The sequence below is a fragment of the Natrix helvetica genome (genome assembly GCF_964273705.1).
Source record: "Natrix helvetica genome assembly, chromosome: 11".
NCBI lineage: Eukaryota > Metazoa > Chordata > Lepidosauria > Squamata > Natricidae > Natrix > Natrix helvetica.
Genome location: NC_138562.1, coordinates 6,203,572 through 6,217,587, shown reverse-complemented (window position 1 = coordinate 6,217,587; position 14,016 = coordinate 6,203,572). Strand labels below are relative to the sequence as shown.

The following is a 14,016-nucleotide window of genomic DNA, read 5'->3' as shown; positions in this document are numbered from 1 at the left end:
CTTTATATCAGTGAACTGTTAAAATACTAGAGTGGGATTGGAATCCTGAAATGGGATCAAGGAGCCTCATCTGATCATCAAACTCACTGAGTGAACACTGGAGATGTACATCAATAATAAGGTAGCTCAGAGGCTGTCATAATCACTCATTAGGTGCTTCCCTGAGGAAAGATAACTCCTTGGTTCCAGCTAAATCAGATTGTAGCATGGGAGTTAAGTCACAATTAGTATCCACTAATCTATTTATTTATTTTTTATTATTTATTTATTTCATCAAGCATGAATTAGATAACAGATATAAGTATAAACATGATTTTGAATACATGAAATGGGTACAAATAAGGTTAGGACAGGGACGGTAGGCACGGTGGTGCACTTATGCATGTCCCTTACAGACCTCAGGAATGGGGTGAGGTCGACAGAAGACAGTCCAAGGTTAAAGTTTTGGGGGTTTGGGGAAGAAAGCACAGAGTCAGGTAGAACATTCCAGGCATTGACCACTCTGTTGCTGAAGTTGTATTTTCTGCAATTGAGTTTGGAGCGGTCTACCTTGAGTTTGTACCCATTGTGTGCTCGTGCATTGTTGTGGTTGAAGCTGAAGTAGTTATTGACAGGTAGGACATTGTAGCAGATAATGTTATGTGCTACGCTTAAGTCAGACCGAAGGCAGCATAGTTCTACTGTCAGTTGTCTAAGCCCAAAATTTGAAACCTGGTGGCCTAAGGGATTCTGTTGCGAGCAGAGGAGTGGAGGACTCTTCTCATGAAATACTTCTGGAAATATATCTCGTGAAATATCTCTAGGAAAGCAAAGGATTCATTGGCAGCCCATATAAGCAGCACCAGCATATTTGAATTTCAGAGAGATGACAAAATATCTGTTCCAAAGCTACAGCTAAAGTTAGAGACTCTTTCAAATCCATCTTGGCTCCTGGATCTCTGTTTTTGCTTCTTTGCCTTTAGCCCATGGAACCTTATGCAGTGGTACATCAATACTCATCGTTAATTGATTTGGGGAGCCATGACGAATACTAAAAATGATACGTACCAAACAAACCACATGACTAATGTGTGACCTTCTTGTTTCGGCCAGAAGGGGTAGTGAGTTACCAAGTAGCTGACACTAACAAGTTTTAGCCTGCACATCGAGCACCAAACAAATGATGAATACCGAGACAATTTTTTTGTGTCAAAATGTGTTAGCCGAATTAGTTAGTCAAATTCAACAAGTTTTAAAGCAACTGAGTACTGAGGTGCCACTGTACAAAACTTGGACTTGTTTGGGTTTTGAATTCTGAACCAATGTACTGGATACATTTTCTGCAAATGTCCAGACAACTGTAAGTAATCCTTTTTGGAATTTTGATTTGGACTGGTACTGCTATTTAGCAACTCCTAAGTTCGTCCTACCACAGGATAAACCATTCACCTGATTCAAACATTTAGGGTTTAAAGATGGCGAGGTGTGCAAGGGACAGCACAAAGCTTGGGCACCTAGCAAAGATAAGCAAGAACAAGGTTCTTTAAAAAAAATAGATTTAGAAATAATGGGGCAACTAGACTGATATCTCACATACCTGTGGGCGTTTCCACTCCACATTTGCTAGTGGTGGGTTCAGATAAAAGAGGGAAACGTCAGAAGCAGGAAATTCAGGGTCTTCGAACAGTTTCTTCTCTTTAAGGCACTGTCGCTTGAGGGCTTCATACTCCTGGTTTTTAAAGGGCTTGGCTGAGGTAGAACCCATGGACTCTGTCTGGAGAAAATGGATATGTTGCTTTGTAGAAATGCCTTGTCATAAAATCACTTTGACTCAACTAGCAGCATATAGACTGGGGCAAAGAACAATCATTTTACAATCAATCTCAGATGGATGGTATCAGACAACTATTTGTGTAGCACAGATGATGGCCACACACTAAGGAAGAGCTGCACATCTTTTTTTTTAAAGAATAGAATTCTTTATTGGCCAAGTGTGATTGGACACACAAGGAATTTGTATTTGGTGCATATAGCACAGCATAGAATAGAATAGAATAGAATAGAATAGAATAGAATAGAATAGAATAGAATAGAATAGAATAGAATTCTTTATTGGCCAAGTGTGATTGGACACACAAGGAATTTGTCTTTGGTGCAGATGCTCTCAGTGTACATAAAAAGACAAGATACATTCCTCAAGAATCATGAGGTACAACACTTAACGATAGTCACAGGGTACAAATAAGCAATCAGGAAACAATCAATATCAATATAAATCGTAAGGATATAAGCAACAAAGTTACACTGCTGCTGTCATAAGTGGGAGGAGATGGGTGATAGGAACGATGAGAAGACTAATAGTAATAGTAATGCAGTCTTAGTGAATGGTTTGACATGGTGAGGGAATTATTTGTTTAGCAGAGTGATGGCATTCGGGAAAAAACTGTTCTTGTGTCTAGTTGTCTTGGTGTGCAGTGCTCTATAGCGTCATTTTGAGGGTAGGAGTTGAAACAATTTATGTCCAGGATGGGGTCTGTAAATATTTTCATGGCCCTCTTTTTGACTCTGCATTGTACAGGTCCTCAATGGAAGGCAGGTTGGGAGTAATTGCTTTTTCTGCAGTTCTGATTCTCCTCTGAAGTCTCCGTCTGTCTTGTTGGGTTGCAGAGCCAACCAGACAGTTATGGAGGTGCAGATGACAGACTCAATAATTCCTCTGTAGAACTGAATCAGCATCTCCTTGCGCAGTTTGCGCTTCCTGAGTCTAATCTAATAATTAATGCCATTTCCTCCTCTCTCCTACTATATCCATCCATCCATCCCTTTCTCTCTCATGTTTGTCTGTCTATCTATCTCTGTCTATCTCTATCTCTATCATTTATCTCATATTTCTTAATTGCCCATTTCCCTCCATCCCTCCATCTCTCTTCAACCTTTCTGGTAGATAACATGTTGCTGGGTTTTTTAAAGAATGGAATGGAATAGAATATAGAATAGGATAGGATAGGAAAGGATAGAATAGAATGCACCATATACCCATACAATGAAATTCACATAACACCCAGAAACCAGGCCCAACATGACAATCCCCAAACACACCCGCACCCACCAAAACTTCTCCGCCCCTAAACCACCCAAGCATCCACACAACAGACCAAGCAGTGCTGTCCAACAGCTCACTGATGGTGGCCCTTTAGTTCTTTGTTGAGTGCAATTATAGCTCTGGGATAAAAGCTATTCAGAAGACGTGTGGTCCGAGTTTTCATTGTTCTGTATCTTCTGCCAGAAGACAAGAGTTCAACAAGATTGTAAATAGGATGGGAGGCGTCTCTGAGAATGTTTTAATAAAAGACAGAAACAATTTGGACAATCAACCTTTCCTCCCAATTCCAAAATGGATCAGCAGGAGAGGCCAAAACTACCTTGCTATCTAAGGCAAGATCATGGTATCCGCTCCCATCACTTCCTGGGAAATACAAGGGGAAGAAATGGAAGCAGTGACAGATTTTATTTTCTTGAGCCCCAAGATCACTGAAGATGGTGACTGCAACCATGACATGATCCTTGGGAGGAAAGCTATGGCAAACCAAGAGAAAAACACAGACATCACCATGTCGACAAAGGTCCATCTAGTCAAAGCTCTGTTTTTCCCAGTGGTAATGTATGGCTGAGAGAGTTGGACCACAAGGGGGGGGGGGGGCGGGCGGGGTTGAGCGCCAAAGAACTGATGCTTTCGAATTATGGTGTTGGAGAAGACTTTTAAGACTCCCTTGGACTGCAAGGAGATCAAATCAGTCAATCCTTAAAAAAAATCAAGCCAGATTGTTTTTGGGAAGAGCAGATTCTGAAGCTGAAGCTCAAGGAGAAGAGAGGACTCCTTGGAGAAGACAATGATGCTGGGAAAGACTGACGGCAAAATAAAAAGGGGGACAGCAGAAGATGAGATGGTTTAGATAGTGTCATCGACGCAATGAACATGAATTTGGGCAAATTCTGGGAGACAGTGGAGGAGGGGGGAATGGTATGCTATAGTCCATGGGGTCACCAAGAGTCAGACAGGACTTAGTGACTGAACAACAACAAAAAGCAAAGGATAAAATGACACACACACACACACACACACACACGATACATACAAAAACGAGAAATTAACACATTTATTTCCACAATAATGATAGGAAAGCACCTTCTATTTCACCACAAAACAGCAGTCTAGACTACATGATAATCAATGGAGAGGAGTGGAGTGGAGTAGAATAGAGTAGGAGTAGAGTAGGGACCTGGGAGGTCTTCTAGTCCAACCCCTTGCTCAAGCAGGAGACCCTACACCATTCCAGACAAATGGCTATCCAGTCTTTTCTTAAAAACCTCCAGTGATGCCCCCCCTCCAAACTTCTCAGGGGCAAGCTGTTCCGCTGGTTAATTGTTCTCACTGTTAGGAGGTTTCTCCTTAATTCCAAGTTGCTTTTCTCCTTGATTAGTTTCCAACAATTGTTTCCTGTCCTGCTCTCTGGTGCTTTGGAGAACAATTTCTGTTAGTCCCTCAAATATTGGATTACACTCAGTTTTGTTATCCAGCACTTTTGTTCATAGCCACTCCCAAACGAGCGTTCATTTGAAATCTTTTATATAGCAATACGTAAGTGCTGTTATGATTGAACCGCTGCTATGCAAGACACAGCTTTATGAAACTGCAACCACAGGACATGATTTCCACAGTGTGCAAACTCCTTGTGAAGCTGAGTACAATAAAGTACGATTTACACAAAACTCCTTTGCAGAAAAGATTTTCATGGAATGTCTGCTTAAAAGAAAAATATTAGAAAAATCCACCAGCCAGCTCAATAGAAATACAAAACGTGTACAACAATAGTTTGTTTATTTAGTTTGTCACTCCTGTACAACATAAGAGGAATAAGAACATGAATAAGAACACAGGAAATGGGTACAAACGGGGACAAGTGGGATAGGGATGGTAGGCACGCTGGTGCGCTTATGCACGCCCCTTACAGACCTCTCAGGAATGGAGTGAGATCGACTGTAGACAGTCTAAGGTTAAAGTTATGGGGGTTTGAGTAACAACAAAGTCAGGTAGAGCATTCCAGGCATTGACCACTCTGTTGCTGAAGTCGTATTTTCTGCAATCGAGTTTGGAGCAGTTTACCTTGAGTTTGTATCTACTGTGTGCTTGTGTGTTGTTGTGGTTGAAGCTGAAGTAGTCATTGACAGGTAGGAAGTTGTAGTAGATAATTTTGTGTACTACACTTAGGTCAGACCGAAGGCGACGTAGTTCTAGGTTACAATAGAATAGAAGCTGGATTAAAAATGGATTTTGATTTATGCTGTGCATATTACACCAGGGGAACATTTGATCTGGACATTTGTCAGTGCGTCTCAGCTGTTCATCAGCTGCAGAGTGGGTTGGTCGTAAGGGTATAAATAGCTGAAATGAGTTTGGACATACCGACTCCATCAAATTTTGCAATAGCAGAAAGGCTTGTTTCAGATAAAGGGTGCTAAGGTTTCTCTTTCCCTAAATAAATATGCATAAAAATTGTTTGGGAAAGGAATTGCTACCACTGAAAATTGCATGTAAATAGTGAGAATTAAAAAAAAAAGAATTCTATCAATGGAATCTGGATTTTAAAAATAAGCCTTGAACAATGAAAGCAAGACTATCTTTTGTTGTTCCATAGGCTCCAGGATAATTTATGATAAAAGATATGTAAATTAGGAGCCGATGCATATTAATGCACCTGGAGAATTTGCAAACATAAGTGGGTACAAAATTCTGCACGAATTAAGCCCATAGGGAAAGTGTCATGTAGAACTCAAAGGTTATTTTTCTGTTATTAATCAGATAAAATTGTTAGTGATTCGCACATCTCCAGATGGGGTGGAGAATAAAAGCAGGCACAAACCAAATCAATATTTTAAAAAATGGAACGAAATTGTTCTCTTGAGTATTTTGGAGCTTATTATCTGGCAATAAAACTCATTGGCATATTATTAAAAACCCTGCCTTGGCGAAACTACCAATTTATTTTATACATAAGAGGCTATTTAAAAAGTTCCAGGGAGATTTCTCTTCAATCTACAGAGATAGAATTTTAAGGGTCGATACAATAATACTTCAGTCAGTTTGCCGGAGTGGTTAAGGCACCAGTTTAGAAACCAGGAGACTGTGAGTTCTAGTCCTGCACTGGGTACAAAGCCAGCTGGTGATCTTAGGCCAGTCACTTTCTCTCAACCCTAGGAGGGAGGCAATGGCAAACCACTTTTTAAAAAACTTGCCAAGGGAACTGCAGGGATTTGTCTGGCAGTCTCCAAGAATCAGACGCAACTAAATGGAAGTAAAACAATACATTCTAACAGAATTAACAGATTTAACAGATTAACATACTTGGAAATTGGACTAGATGACCTTTATAGGTCATCTAGTCCAACCCCCTGCTCAAGCAGGAAACCTTACACCATTTTTGACAAATGGCAGTCCAATCTCGTTTTGAAAGCCTCCAGTGATGAAGCCCCCACAACTTCCGAGGGCATGGTTGTTCCATTGGTTGATTGTTCTCACTGTCAGAAAGTTCCTCCTTATTTCCAGGTTGAATCTCTCCTTGGTCAGTTTCCATCCATTACTCCTTGTCTGGCCTTCAGGTGCTTTGGAAAATTCTAACTTAATTCTTTTGGCACAAAGTCTTCACTAGTCCAATTTCCTGAAGCTTAAAAGAAAATATAAAGGGGCCTGGAAGCTAAAACATATGAAGAATGGTTTCAGGAATTGGGTATGTTGACTTTAATGAAAAGAAGGACTAGGGGTGACATGATAGAAGTGTTTCAGTATCCAAGGGATTGCCACAAAGAAGAAGGGCTATTTACCAAACCACCTGAAGGCAAGACAAAAAGAAATGGATGGAAACTAATCAAAGAGATATCCAATCTAGAACTAAGGAGAAATTTCCCATCAGTAAGAACAATTATCCAGTCGAATGACTTGTCTCCATCAGTTGTGGATACTCCATCACTGGAGACTTTTAAGAAGAGACAGTCATTTGTCTAGAATGGTACAGGGTGTCTCCTGCTTCAGCAGGGAATTGGACTAGACCTCCAAGATCCCTTCCAACTCTGTTATTCTGTTATATAAGTGTCTAACAGCTTGACTCCCTCTATATTTAGAAAAGTTGCAATAGTTGTAGACAAGTTATTTCCCTTTCTTACTTTCTAAAATCCCATCTGTTTTACCCTGAAAACATCTCTTCTCCTCTTAAAAGTATGTATCTTCCTGAAAGTTAAGAAGGACCCGATTCTATAGGACCTTTCTAACCTTTCTACCTTTAAATGAATAGCAATAGAAGGAGCAGATCCATAAAATATTTCAGATTGGGAAGAAGGAGCAGATATAGGAAGGGCTATGGAGTGATGGAAGCACGTAGTAGGCATTTGCCATTTTGGGGGGAATTGAAAACTAAACTCAGATGGCATCCAGAAGAAATTTTAGAGTCTCAAGCATCCCGAGAATAACATAGAGTAAAAAGAAAATAACCTTCACAGGGTAAGGAAATGTTTGGCAAATGGCAAAATACAGTCTTAACATAGAATACTTTTGGTCTATATGGTAGCCAACAAGTCCAAATCTGGTTCAAAGATCAAAAATTGTAGTAAATAGAGACTGTTTCACTTGGAAAGAAATTTACATTTCTGAGATTAAAGAATGGGTTCAAGATATTGTGTGCATTCTTGATCAATTAGTGAAATGTCTTTTGTGAAAAGAAGATGGACTCTTAATAGCATTTTTTCTTTCCTCTGTTTCCTTCTCCTCCTCTTAGTTTTAGCTTATTTTAACCCGTGTGTTTGTCTTGAAGAGTTTAACACAGGATGCAGTAAGACAAACGAAGTAGTAAAAGTAAGGTTTTTCTTGCCTTACACACTTAGGCAAGAAAAACCAAATGCACAGGTACTGGTTAGGTGAAACCTGGCTCAATAGCAGTAACTGTGAAAGGAATCCTAGTATAGACAACAACTTAAATATGAGCCAGCCGTGTTAGGCAGCCACCAAAAAAGCCAATGCAATCCTAGGCTGCATTAATAGAGGGATAGAATCAAGATCACACGAAGTAGTACCACTTTATAAAGTCTTAGTAAGATTGCACTGGAATACTACATCCAGTTTTAGTCACCATAATCCAAAAAGATGTTGAGACTTTAGAAAGAGAAGAACAAAGAACAACAACAAAGATGATGAGTGGCCTGGAGGCTAAAGACATGAAGAATAGTTGCAGGAATTGGCTATGTCTAGTCTCGTGAGAAGAGATGATATAATAGCAGTTAAGTTTACTTTATTGTCATTGCACCTCGTACAACAAAATTAAATGCCATCTTCAGTGTACATTATAACTATAAAAATAAATCACAAACACACATCCTTCATTCTATACAATTGAATTAAAAACCGACTATTGCATTAGAGTTGCATTATACAGTAGAATTCAATATAGTTACTGCCCTGGGATCGAAGCTGTTTTTCAGCCTATTTGTCCTCGTTTTTATTGTCCTGTACCATCTGCCAGATGGTAATAGTTCAAAAAAAGGGGGGGGGTGCTCAGGATGAGATGGATCTTTAAGAATGTTTTGAACTTTCTTAAGGCAGAGGAAGCTATAAAGCTCTTCCAAAGAGGGGAGAGGGCAACCAATGACTCTCTAGGCAATGATGTTGACCCTCTGGAGCCCTGTCCTATCTGCCACTGTGCAACTGGCAAACCAGACACAGGTGCAGTAAGTTAAAATACTCTCTATGGTGCAGCGTTAGAAGGTCACCAGCAGTTTTCCATTCAGTTGTTTCTTGAGAGGTCTCAGGTACTATAATCTCTGCTGGGCTTTTTTGACCAGTGCTGCAATGTGAGTGGCCCAGGTCAGGTCCTCTTTTATGATAACACCCAGAAACTTAAAACTGGCCACTTGCTCCACTCGCTTGTCAAACAGAAGATTGACAGTTTGGTGGTTCGAATCCCTAGCGCCGCATAACAGAGTGAGCTCCTGTTACTTGTCCCAGCTTCTGCCAACCTAGCAGTTTGAAAGCACATTAAAATGCAAGTAGAAAAATAGGGACCACTTTGGTGGGAAGGGAACAGTGTTCCGTGCGCCTTCGGTGTTTAGTCATGCCGGCCACATGATCATGGAGACATCTTCGGACAGTGCTCACTCTTCGGCTTAGAAACGGAGATGAGCACTGCCCCCTAGAGCCAGAAATGACTAGCACAGGGGAACCTTTACCTATATACATTGTCTAATATGTTTGCTCCTCTAGTAGCACATTTAACATGCTGATAGAGTTTAGGGAGCACTGTTTTTAAATCAGCCTGATTAAAGTCCCCCGCTATAATATGCACAGCATCAGGATACTTATTCTGCTGATTACTAACAATGTTGTACAAGAATCCCAAAGCTATGGTAGTATTGGCATCAGGTGAGATATAGACTGCAGTAATCAAAACCACCCATGGAAGATATATGGGTCTACATTTAAGAGTCTTATACTCCAGATCCATGGAGCAGTGGCTGTCTACCGTCTTTATATTGATACACCAGCTTTTGTTCACATAAAGGCTTAAACCTCCCCTTTTGCTCTTGCCAGATTCTTTACTCCTGTCCTGCAGGTGAGCTATGTTCCAATAGTTGAGGGGCTGCCCCAAAGAAGAGGTAGTCAACCTATTCTCCAAAGCACCGGAAGGCAGAACAAGAAGATGGAAACCAATCAAAGGAGAGAAGCAACCTAGAACTAAGGAGAAATTTCTTGCCGGTGAGAACAATTAATCTGTGTAATGACTTGTCTCCAGAAGTTGTGAGTGGAAGTTTTTAAGAGATTGGAAGGCCATTTGTCCAGAATAATAGAGGATCTCCTGTTTGGGCAGGAGGTTGGACTAGAAGACCTCCAAGGTCATTTCCAACTCTTGTCATTCTGCATTCAGTTATCCCTCCTGTTTCCATTTGGTAATGAACCCAAATCAGTATAATCAATTGGAGGCAAGATATTATAGATCATTTTGATTTCCATCCTAGAGGGGCACTGAATTAGAAGAAGTGGATTTCTGCACCTGCAGAACTTATTCTACCATAAGAATCTCTTTTGGAGTTGACCATGATGTGACAATCACTCTTTTTATGAACACAACAATCCTATTCACTGCTAGATTGTCATGTTGCCCTAATCCATGCTTTCTTTAACTACACATCTGTGAACAAATCATCATTAGCAGGAACTGCACAACATTTTAACCTTATCCTAACTTGTTTCTCTCCTCAACCTGCAAGAACCTAAATTGTCCCATTAACGTTCAGGAGTTTGTATGTAATTTAAGTCATGAATTTGTGCTGAATTCAATTTTTTTTTGGTGCCCAGCAAACTCTACTTTTGGGGGCAACGAGTCACCCAACCCTGCCACAAACTACAATTTGCAAATCATAGATGCTGTTTTTCAAGAATATGCTGACTTAAACCAAAACAATATTATGGCTTAGAGCAATGCATGGACCTAGATATTTCCTAACAGCCGAGATCAACTTCCATTTGTTAATTCTTATTTATAGGTCACTTTTCATTATAAAAGGGGGGAGCAAGCAGATAATTTACAATATGAAACCAATACATCTGAAAACAAAGCAGTATCTGGAGAGCGATGTGTGCAATTGCACAAACAAAGCTACTGTTTATTGCAGTTTCTGGTGTATGAAGTTCCTCTCAATAATTATGAGATTTACTTATGAGAAAACACAGATAAACCAGCAAATGCGTCCTCCCATACTTTCTGTGCTTCAAAAGTTGTTGCTGTTGCAGTTGAAGAAGTATGAAGAAAATATGGAATTGTCCTTTGAAACTTTTAGGGTGCAAATCTTCTTGTGTTAGTAAGGGAGGTTTTTTTTTAAGAGTAGCAAAACAAAGGTTATATCTCTGCTGGTAGCCTGACTACAGATGATATTCTGCAAACACTTCCCAGCCTCGCTACATTGTTTTCTCTATCCTTAGAGGCAAACAGAGTTTTGTGTAAACAATTCCCTAGTAAAATCAACGCATAATCCTCTCTTCACAGCCAGTCTCTTAATTCTACAATAACGTGGTTTTACCCGAAAGCTGAATTTTCAGTCTTCCACCCTGGAGATTAATTGTGTTTGGTCACTCTTTTAAACAAGTTCAGCTCCCCTTCTGCACTTTTAAAAAATTCAAATAAATTGGGGTAAGCAAACTTAATTTTTTTAAAAAAAGTTATAATTGCCACCAACTCTTGTTCATCTAGATTTTTGCCCTTTAGCGCTAGTAGCCCCAGCTGATATGTTAGAAGATTCAATTTAATAAATATTGCATTTTCAAGGAAGAAGCCCGACGAAGTTAACGGGATACAAATCAATACTATTAACTCACCTGAATTAAAATGACTTTTAAGCCATCGAGTTCCTGTTCCGCCTGGCAAACATGCACAAAGAATTGCAAATCCCTGGAACAAACTTCTTAACCTGAAATCTCTTTGGACTGTACCAAGGATCTCTTCATCACAGGGGGAGGTCAAAATAACTTCTGTCCACTTCTGTTTCTTTCTCTCTCTCTCTCTCTCTCTCTCTCTCTCCTCTTGAACTTCAGCTTGCAAAATGTAATTCTGAGTCATGTGGGGAATCTTTTTTGAAAAAAAAGTAGCTAGAAAGGAATTTAAGTGGTTCGTTTCTAGGGTACTACATCTGTTTAAAAAATTATCACCAGCATCCTGTTGTCAGAAACAAGTACAGATAAATAAAATGAAATAAACAGACTAGAAGGAAGGGCATCTTGAGTTGTCTTGGAATCCTGTGCTGATGAAGAGTTGATGAGGGATGAAGGAGGGAGAAGAGTTTTGTTTTTAATGAAGAAACGTGAGTGAAAATGGGACAGGCTGTTCTGGAAACTAATTAAGGAGAGAACAACTTAGAAGTGAGGAGAAATTTCCTGACAGTCAGAACAATTAATCAGTGGAACAGCTTGCTTCCAGAAGTTGTGAATGCTCCAACACTGGAAGTCTTTAAGAAGATGTTGGACAACGGTTTGTCTGAAGTGGTGTAGGGTTTCCTGTCTAGGCAGGGGGTTGGACTAGAAGACCTCCAAGGTCCCTTCCAACTCTGCTATTCTACTCTACTCTACTCTACTCTACTCTACTCTACTCTACTCTACTCTACTCTACTCTACTCTACTTTAACATGCCAAAATCCATGTTCATTGCATTGATGGCGCTATCTAACCATCTCATATTCTGCCATCCCCTTCCCCCTTTGCCTTCAATCTTTCCCAACACCAGGATCTTTTCCAAGGAGTCCTATCTTCTCATTAGGTGGCCAAAGCATTTGAGTTTCAGCCTAACTATCTGTCCTTCCAAATGGGGCTGATTTCCTTTGGGATTGATTGCCTGTCTCTGGGATTTTTTAAAATGTGTGCTAGGGGCAGTGGTGGGTTTCAAAACATTTTGGAACCTACTCTGTGGGTGTGGCCTCCTTTGTGGGAGTGGCTTGCCGGCCATGTGACCGGGTGGGAGTGCCTTGCCGGCCAAGTTCAGAGAACACCAAAGGACCCCACAGTCCTCTCCCTCCTTATCTTTTTCCTTTTTGTCCTTCGACTTCTCCCCCTCCTCCTTTCCCCACAACCCCACTCCCTTCTAGCACTGATGATGTTACCTAGTTTGGTAATGAAATGTCTGTAAGAAAACCACCAAGCTCAGAAAGCAACAAGGATCCCACTATCCCCCACCTCCTCTTTCTCCCTTTCATTCTCCTTTTTGTCTTTTCTGCTCCTTCCCCCCCCCCCCCCCTTCTAGCACTTCACCAGCTCAGGCGCGACTGGAGAAGTTTCTCTTCTCAGAAATGTCTTCAGTGGAGCGGTGGCAGGCTGGCAGGCTGAGCCTGCGTCCCTTTCAGGAGCTCCGCTGAGGAAACTTCTCCGGTCGCGCCCAAGCTGGTGGAGCGCAGGCAAGCGCCATCCTGTCGCCAGGGAAACAGTGAGTGAGGTGAATCACGTGGTGGCTCAGATTGCACGGGTGCAGCCCGACCGGAGAAGTTTATCTTCTCAGAAATGTCTTCTCGGGCTGCGCCCGTGCGATCTGAGCCACCACGTGATTCACCTCACTCACTGTTTCCCTGGCGACGGGACAGTGCTTGCCTGCGCTCCACCAGCTCGGGTGCGACTGGAGAAGTTTCCCCAGCAGAGCTCCTGAAAGGGACTCAGGCTCAGGCTGCCACCGCTCCACTGAAGACATTTCTGAGAAGAGAAACGTCTCTGGTCGCGCCTGAGCTGGTGGAGCGCAGGCAAGCGCCGTACCCTGACAGGGGCGGGGCAAGAACTTACTTCCGGGTTCATTGACCAACAGGATCGCGCCATCCGGTGCGATCCGGCAGAAACCCACCACTGGCTAGGGGAAAAAAAACACCATAGGAAAATTACTACAGTATGATAGGCAGAATTGCTTAGGAAAAGAAACATTAGGAATACCTACACAATACCTAGGAGCCGTGGTGGCTCAGTGGTTAGGATGCAGTGTTGCAGACTAATTCGGCCAACTGCCAGCAGTTCGATCCTCACCAGCTCAAGATTGACTCAGCCTTCCATCCTTCTGAGGTCAGTAAAATGAGGAACCAGATTGTTAGGGGCAAAATGCTGACTCTGTAAACCGCTTAGAGAGGGCTGTAAAAGCCCTGGAAGCAGTATAAAAGTCTAAGTGTTATTGTTAGTGCTACAATAAATAAGGATCCAAAACTGTTGTGGCCCAGCAGGATCCGGTTGAGCTGCTGATGGACTCGGATAGCAAGGGACCATATGAGTCTGCCCTGGATGATGTGGAGGACTCTGTGCAGGGTTCAGACTCAGAGCAGGGACCAGAGAGGCTGGTTGGCCACCAGGAGGCGCCTGAGGCATGGAGCAGTGGGGAGGATCAAAGGGAGTTTGTCCCTGATGCTAGATTGAGAAGGGCACAAGCAGCAACTCCATAGGCAAACTCACAAAAGATGATTAATCACAGGTGGTTGTAGATT

The 14,016-nt window shown here is 41.6% G+C and overlaps 1 protein-coding gene across 4 annotated transcripts in view; it reads right to left on the bottom strand.

Annotated features, from left to right (window-relative positions):
* Positions 1-11,782, bottom strand: part of CAPN6 (calpain 6) — a 106,342-nt gene extending 94,560 nt beyond the window's left edge. Inside the window, exons 1-2 of one of the 4 annotated variants that reach the window (XM_081963988.1) lie at positions 11,393-11,782; positions 1,577-1,749 (exon numbers count right to left, since the gene is read on the bottom strand). In XM_081963988.1, the coding sequence (XP_081820114.1) occupies positions 1,577-1,749; positions 11,393-11,633 (414 nt within the window). In that variant the 5' untranslated portion in view covers positions 11,634-11,782. Of the gene's footprint in view, positions 1-1,576; positions 1,754-11,392 lie in introns of all 4 variants that reach the window. The other 3 variants (XM_081963991.1, XM_081963989.1, XM_081963990.1) reach the window with 3 other exon arrangements.
* Positions 11,783-14,016: the final 2,234 nt, after the last annotated feature.